General features: G+C 35.2%; 1 protein-coding gene across 1 annotated transcript; it reads left to right on the forward strand.

Annotated features, from left to right (window-relative positions):
• Nucleotides 1–1,926: 1,926 nt before the first annotated feature.
• Nucleotides 1,927–2,787, forward strand: LOC142170251 (uncharacterized). Its single transcript, XM_075232111.1, has one exon. The coding sequence runs from the start codon at nucleotides 1,927–1,929 to the stop codon at nucleotides 2,785–2,787; it is 861 nt and encodes a 286-aa protein (XP_075088212.1).
• The last annotated feature ends 5,863 nt before the right edge of the window (nucleotides 2,788–8,650 follow it).

Below are 8,650 nucleotides of genomic sequence, written 5' to 3' on the forward strand. Positions count from 1 at the left end.
ATATTTTCGAATTGAAATAGCTGCTAGCCTGAAAAATTGGAAGCAAATCGGATGAGTGACAATAATGAAATAGGAAGCCCCCATTAAGGGGAATGAGTTTGATACAGGAGTGTCAAATATGCGAGTCAGATAGAATTGGGCGGATTAAAATGGGATGAATCAATAGATTTGAGGGCTAATGATCCCCCTTTCCTTCTTCAAATATTATTTGCGCTAATAAGGGTTTGATAAAGATATGTTAAACAGTGAAGTGATGACCCATACTCAATCCAAACATTTTGACCAAGTTTTAATTTATTTCTGAGTTTTCTTATAATTTGCTTAGTTATCAAACAAAGTTAATAAATTTTTTCTTTGTTATGTCTTTATCTAGCATATCAAACAAACAAAAGGCAGTTTTAAAAAGAATGGCAAGTTTTCTTAGTTAAAAGAGCACGGTCTAGTCAGTTTTCGGACTGGTCATTTAAAAATAGTCAGCATTTACCAAGTCAATGAAAATAGCCACTATTTTGCTGCAACAGAGACCAGTCCAGCATAATATGCTGGAGCTCAGTGCACCTGCGTATGAACTTCCAGCATATTATGTTGGACCGGTATACTTTGCTGGCTCCAGTAAAATATACTGGAGAGTGGAACACCGATGCTCCAAACTCCAGTATATTATGCTGGACCGGAATATTATACTGGAACTCCAGTATATTAGACTGGTCCAGTAAATTATGCTGGAGTATTTTTCCGGATTTTGAACAATGTTTTCGTTCAGATCTATCTTTACATAAAAAGTGGTTAAATTTCAATTACTTTTGAAACTGGACTATTTTTGAACGACCACTTGTAAATTTAGCTATTTTTGAATTTCTCCCATTTTCTTACGAGTCAATTTGGGTTGCATATTTAGCCCAAATCAGCTCAATTTTTAGATCGGGTGACTTGGGCTATGCTAAAATTGGCCCGTCATAAAGAAAACACTTTTAGATAGCTTTTGCCATAAATGCTCTCATTAACGATAAAATAAAAAATTTAAAACTAAAATATTTTCAAAGATAAATATATGTTTACATGATGTAATTAGATGCCATAAAAAGTGTAGCCGTGTAGAGAATTAACTTTATCTAAATCTTTCATTCATTTCTTTACAATCACGATGTTTAAAAAGGAAAATGAAGAATAATCATTCTTACACTATATTAATCTTCGTACAATTTGTTGGTATTATTTATAATGCAAAGTCAAAGATTTCTTTTTGAAAATCCATTTACAACCAATAGCCATGGGTCTTTTTATTTTACTAGTATCCTACATACTTCTAAGTGGCAATACTCTTAAATAATTGGTACATAGCAAGAGTTTTTACATGTGGTATTGATTTAAAAAATTTGTTTGACAAATGGTCTTGCTAAGCCAAGTTGTCATCTTGCATGACATGTGTTGTCATCTTGCATGAAAGAAAATTGACAAGTAAGTCATGCGTCATCTTGCATGAAAGGAAATTGACAAGTAAGCAAGACACTTGTCATGAAACTAAACTCATTTTCATGCTATAAATAGGATGATCATTAGCCATCATATTCACTCAATTCTTAACCAAGAATTCATCTAGATAATCATTACTTTCTTCCTAGTCTTCTTTGTGAATTATCCAGCACATAAAATACCTTCATCTTCTCTTCTTTCCTGGCAACTGTTTTGTGCAAATTCTAAACTTTCAGTCACGAGTGCACGTGTTTGGAGGTGCTGTAGAACCTTGGGGAGCGACCGATCTTAACGATTTGCATCCAATCGGGCCGAAATTTCTTTCAAGGCAGTGGCTTGCCATGACACGGTATTTTTGATAAGTTGTAGTCTTCTTTCCTTTTTGTTCTTAGTCAATATTATCTACTCATTTTCCTTACAATTTGAAAGCGATTTCGCATATAATATTGACTAATGGCTACCACTTTGAAGAAAACACTTCCTGATCTCTCAAAGTTTGAGCCTTTAGATGGAAATAATTATAAGCGCTGGTTCCAGAAACTTTTAGTTTTCTTTGAACAATTAGAAGTTGATTATATTTTGTTTAACGATCCTCCTGCTGATATTGTTGCTAACAGTTCTAATACTGCTAATACTGTTGTTGTTGATAATGCTGCTAAGAAGAAATTTGAAAAGGATAATAAAACAGTAAGAGGGCATCTGCTTAACCATATGACTAACCCTCTCTTTGATTTATTTATAAATTTTAAATCTGCTAAAATCATATGGGACAGTTTGGAGAAGAAATATGGTGTTGATGATGCGGGAAAAAAGAAGTATGTCGTTAGAAAGTGGATCAAGTTTCAGATGGTTGATGATAAGCCAATCATGGAACAGGTTCACGAGTATGAGAACTTGGCTGTTGATGTTTTGAACGAGGTCATGGAGATGTGTGAGGTTCTTCAGGCTAATGTTCTGCTTGAAAGGTTTCCACCTTCCTGGAGTGATTACAGGAATCAACTGAAACACAAGAAGAAAAACTTAACTCTTCAAGAACTGATCAGCCACATGAGGACTGAGGAAGCAAACCGTCTCAAAGATGAGGAGTCTGAACGGCTTAAGGATAAGATGAAATCTCTCTCTCTTAATTCTTCCAAAGCTAACCTTGTGGAATCTTCTAGTACTTTTGTGAAAGACATGTTTAAAGGAAAACAGAAGAAAAGACATGTGAAGAAACAGAATTACTTCAATAAGCCGGAGGGCCATATTCAAAAGTCGAAAGGACCTTGCTATGTCTGCGGCAAAATTGGTCACAAGGCTTTTCAGTGCAACTAGAGACAAGGACAAAGCTCAAAGAATGGAGGAAAAACTCTAGTCCAAGCTAACCTTACTGAGGGTGGTGATGTCATTGTTGTTGTGGTTGTTGAGGCGAACATGGTGGCTAACATAACCGACTGGATAGTGGACACAGGCGCTTCAAGGCGCCTTTGCGCCAACAAGGAGCTGTTTCACTACTTTGAGGAATCTGCTGTTGGTGAATGTGTCTACATGGGTAACTCCACTACAGTTGGAGTTATGGGTAAAGGAAAAATTCTCCTTATGTTAACTTCTGGAAAAACCTTAACCTTGAACAATGTTCTGTATGTACCCTCCCTTCGTAGAAACTTAGTCTCTGGTGCGCTTCTTAACAAAGCAGGTCTTAAATTTATTTTTGAATCTGATAAAGTTATTATTTCCCGTAGGAGGAGACTTTGTTGGGAAGGGTTGCCTTAGTGGGGGTTTATTTGTACTGAACATCGCTCAAGAGATTACTAATAATGCTAGTACTTTCAATTCTTCTTATATTGCTGAGTCTATTGATTTATGGCATGGTAGACTAGGGCATGTTAATATTGCTTCTATTAAAAGACTTAGAAAAATGGAATTAATTCCTGCAGTTAATCTTGATAATTTTTCTAAGTGTCATGTTTGTGTAGAAGCAAAACATACCAAAAAGCCTTTTAAGAATATAACTAGTAGAAAAACAGAATTGCTTGAACTAGTACATTCAGATTTGGTAGATTTTAAGAATATTGTTAGTAAGGGTAGAAAGAAATACTATATCACCTTTGTAGATGACTTTCTAGATACACTAAGGTATATCTTCTTAAGTCAAAAGATGAGGCTGAAAGTATGTTTTTAAAATACAAGGCAGAAGTCGAGAATCAATTAGACAGAAAAATCAAGAGGCTTAGGTCTGACAGGGTGGTGAATATAGTGCTAATACTCTAGAAGCTTTTTATGAGAAAAATGGTATCATACATGAGGTTAGTGCTCCCTATACTCTTCAACAAAATGGTGTAGCCGAACGGAAAAATAGAACCCTTAAGGAAATGATGAATTTTATGCTTTTGAGTTCAGGTTTATCTGTTAATATGTGGGGGGGGGGGGAAGCTGTTTTATCTGCATGTTATGTTCTCAATAAAGTTCCTCATAAGAAGTTAGATAAAATCCCGTATGAGTTATGGAAAGGGTTTGCCCCTAACTTGAAAATTCTGAAAGTGTGGGGGTGTTTGGCTAAGGTTGGTCTACCTGATTTTAAACAAGTAACTATTGGACCCAAGACTTTTAATGTTATTTTCGTTGGTTATGCTCAAAATAGTGCTGCATATAGATTTATGCCTTTGAATGATAGTTCTATTTGTGAATCTAGAGATGCAGAATTTTTTGAGCATGTTTTTCCATTGAAAAATAATGTGCCTAGTGATGTGACTAATAATGCTTCTACATTTATGCCTGTTAATTCTCATATTGTGCCTTCTTCTAGTGTTACTACTAGTGAGCATGAAAATAAACTTAGAAGAAGTAAGATGCGTAGAATTGAAGCTAGCTTTGGTCCTAACTTTATTACTACTTTCTTGACTGAAAATATTGATCTTGATGTTTTGAGTGATGAATTAGTGTCAATCTATTTAATAGAAGAAGTCTCTAAGACATACAGTGAAGCAATGAGGTCAATAGATGCTAGTTTTTTGAAAATGGCCATTAAAAGTGAATTAGAATCTATAGTTTCTAATCACACTTGGGACTTAACTAATTTGCCTAAAGGTTGTCAATCCATAAGTAGCAAGTGGATATTTAAGAAGAAATTGAGACCTGTCGGTACAATTGAGAAATATAAGGCTAGACTTGTTGTTAGGGGTTTTAATCAAAAGAAAGACATTGATTACTTTGACACTTATTCTCTTGTGACTAAGATAGAGACTATTAGAACTCTTATTGCTGTAGTCGCTATTCATAATTTAGTAATACATCAAATGGATGTTAAAACGGATTTGCTAAATAGTGATTTAGAGGAAGAGATCTATATGTCTCAATCTGAGGGATTTATGATCCACGGACAGGAGAATAAAGTATGCAAATTGAGAAAGTCTTTGTATGGTCTAAAGTAGGCACCTAAGCAATGGTACGAAAAGTTTAATAGCACATTAGTGGATAATGATTTTGTTGTTAATGCATCTGATACTTGTATTTATTCTAAGATGATAGGATCAGATTGTGTTATTATATGTTTGTATGTGGATGACATGTTAATCTTTGGCCCTAATGTGAATGTCGCTAATGAGACTAAGAATTTTTTGTCTTCTAAATTTGAAATGAAAGATCTTGGAGAAGCAAATGTGATTTTAGGGGTTAAAATCAAAAGGACTTCTAATGGTTTTTCATTGTCTCAGTCTCATTATATTGAGAAAATATTGAAAAGGTTTAATTGTTTTGATATAGCACCTGTGAGAACTCCTTATGATCCTAGCATACACTTGAAAAGGAATAAGGAATCTAGTATTTCTCAAACTGAGTATGCTAATTGGTAGTTTAATATTTCTCATGAATTATACACGACCTGATATTGCTTATGATGTTATTAGATTGAGTAGATATACTCACAACCCTAATAGTGAACACTGGAATGCTCTTCATCGTTTGCTAAGGTATTTGAGAGGTACTATGGATTGATGTTTACATTTTAATAAATTTCTTGCTGTTTTAGAAGGATTTTGTGATGTAAACTGGGTTACTGACAATGATGAAATTAGCTCCACCAATGGTTACGTGTTTACTTTGAGTGCATGTGCTATTTCATGGATGTCTTCAAAACAGACTTGTATAGTACGATCTACTATGGAGTCTGAATTCATTGCCCTTGAGTTGGCAGGGCAAGAAGCCGAGTGATTGAGAAACTTATTGGCAGACGTGCCTTTGTGGGGAAGACAAGCTTCACCAGTTTCTCTACCATGTGACTCACAGGCGGCAATTGGAATTGCTAAAAATGGTGTGTACAATGGAAAAAGAAGACATATCCGCATTAGACATAGTGCGGTAAAACAGTTGTTGAAACATGGTGTTATTTCTTTGGAATATCTAAGATCCGAAAGAAATTTGGCAGATCCTTTAACCAAGGGTTTGGCAAAGAGAGTTATCCCTGAAATGTCGAGGGGGATGGGGCTAAAGCCCATGGATTGAGGAAGTATGGTGGATACCCGTTTGTGGTCAAACGAAGCCATATGAGACCTCAATATGCACTACATTTCCTATCCCTATGGCATGTGGTAGTGCTTTATAAGGTTGGGCTTATTTTGCTCTTAATAATTCCATAGCCTTAAGGTAGTCTATGTGTAGATAGACTTGATGGAAGCACCTACGTGAGTGTAAAGGTGCGGTCGCCTTTTATGAAAGACTTGGGATGTCTTTCTAGAGCACTCATGAGACCCAAGGTATGTGCATGACCATAAAAGCACTTTGTTTGTATCGCAGAGTTTGCATAAATTTAAGGATATATTACATGTTGTGGGGGTCTCAACTAATGTCCATTCAGTTCAAGAGTACTTCACTTTGTAGATGTTAGTTGTTGCCTCATTTCACTACATGTCAATTCAAATCGAAAGATATTGACACTTAAGTACATGTTCCTTCTTTTGCCCAGAATTATTCTATTTTTGTCTTTGCATTAGTGGGGGATTGTCGGTACTATTTATAATGCAAAGTCAAAGATTTCTTTTTGAAAATTCATTTACAACCAATAGTCATGGGTCTTTTTATTTTACTAGTATCCTACATACTTCCAAATGGTCAAATACTCTTAGATAATTGGTATATGGCAAGAGTTTTTACATGTGGTATTGATTTAAAAAATTTATTTGACAAATAGCCTTGCTAAGCCAAGTGTCATTTTGCAAGACATGTGTTGTCATCTTTCATGAAAGAAAGTTGACAAGTAAGTCATGTGTTGTCATCTTGCATGAAAGGCGACACTTGTCATGAAACTAAACTCATTTTCATGCGATAAATATGATGATCATTAGCCATCATATTCACTCAATTCTTAACCAAGAATTCATCTAGCTAATCATTACTTTCTTCCTAGTCTTCTTTGTGAATTATCCAACACATAAAATACCTTCATCTTCTCTTCTTTCCGGGCAATTATTTTGTGCAAATTCTAAACTTCCAGCCAGGGGTGCACGTGTTTGGAGGTGCTGTGGAACCTTGGGGAGTGACCGGTCTTAACGATTTGTACCCAGTCGGGACGAAATCGCTTTCAAGGCAGTGACTTGCCACGATACAGTATTTTTGATAAGTTGTAATCTTATTTCCTTTTTGTTCTTAGTCAATATTATCTACTCATTTTCCTTACAAAGTTTTGTTTTGCTTTCGCATAGACTCATAGAGTATAGAGTTGAAGAACTTAAGTTGGTGATGGTGACCGATGAAACACTAGGAAAGATTTATAAGTGGTGGGTCTGCACATCTAACTACCAGCTAAACTAATATTACTGTTATAAAATAAAAGCAATGCAGTCAAATGTAAATAAGAAGAGATAGAAAGAAGGGATAAGTATTTTCTTCTTTCACTTTGGTGTATCTTTCCATTGTAATTACATGGCCTTTTATAGGCATAAAAAGTAAAGATGATGGACATAAAGTAGGAGATTTAATCTTTAAGTTATTCACAATATTGGCATCAAATGTAGCACCCAATGTATAAACTATTCATAACACTCCCCCTTGGATGTCCATGTAAGATAATGTGCCTCATTAAGAACTTACAAAAAAATATTGGGATGTACATAGTTATTTAGAATATGCATTGCTTGCTGCCTCATTAAAAACCTTACCAGGAAAACCCAGTGGGATAAAACATTGGTTAAGGAAAAGAGTGCAGCGTGTAGTTGCTCCCCCTAATGAAAAATCACTTAATGTGTCGAAGATGATGCATTCCAATCTTATATATCAGCTTTTCAAATATTGAGGTTGGTAATGCCTTAATGAACAAATCAGCCAAATTATCACTTGAACGAACTTATTGTACATCTATTTCACCATTCTTCTGAAGATCATGAGTGAAAAAGAATTTGGTGAAATGTGTTTTGTTCTATCTCCTTTGATATATCCTCCTTTCAATTGAGCTATGCATGCAGCATTGTCTTCATACAATATTTTTGGAATATTCTCTTTCGAAGAAAGACAACATGTTTGCTGAATGTGTTGAGTTATAGATCTCAACCAAACGCATTCTCGACTTGCTTCATGAATGGCTATTATCTCTTCATGATTTGAAGAAGTAGCAACCATAGTTTGTTTTGTTGAACGCCATGATATGGCTGTACCTCCACTTGTAAATAAATAGCCTGTCTGAGATCGACCTTTGTGTGGATCAGGAAAATATCCTGCATCTGCATAACCAATCAATGATGACTTGGATTTATTTGAATAAAATAAACTCATATCAATGGTCCCTTGGAGGTATCTGAATATATGTTTAATACCATTCCAGTGTTTTTGTGTTGGCGAAGAACTAAATCTTGCCAATAAGCTTACTAAGAAAGCTATATCTGGTCGGAAATTATTGGCAAGATATATTAATGCCCCAATTGTACTAAGATATGGTACTTCGGCACCAAAAAGCTCTTCATCATTTTCATGAGGTCGGAATGGATCTTTCTTTATATCAAGTGATCTCACAACCATCGGGGTACTCAATGGATGTGCTTTATCCATATAGAATCGCTTTAAAATCTTTTCGGTGTATGTTGATTGATGGACAAATATTCCATCTTTCATATACTCAATTTGTAGACAAAGACAAAATTTTGTCTTTCCAAGATCTTTCATTTCAAATTCTTTCTTCAAACAGTCTACTGTTTTTGGAAGCTCCCCAGGA

This window comes from Nicotiana tabacum, chromosome 16 (genome assembly GCF_000715075.1).
Source record: "Nicotiana tabacum cultivar K326 chromosome 16, ASM71507v2, whole genome shotgun sequence".
Classification (NCBI taxonomy): Eukaryota; Viridiplantae; Streptophyta; class Magnoliopsida; order Solanales; family Solanaceae; genus Nicotiana; species Nicotiana tabacum.

Excerpts from the sequence above, each read along its gene's own strand:
- LOC142170251 (XM_075232111.1), top strand. The coding sequence starts at position 1,927 with ATGGCTACCACTTTGAAGAAAACACTTCCTGATCTCTCAAAGTTTGAG.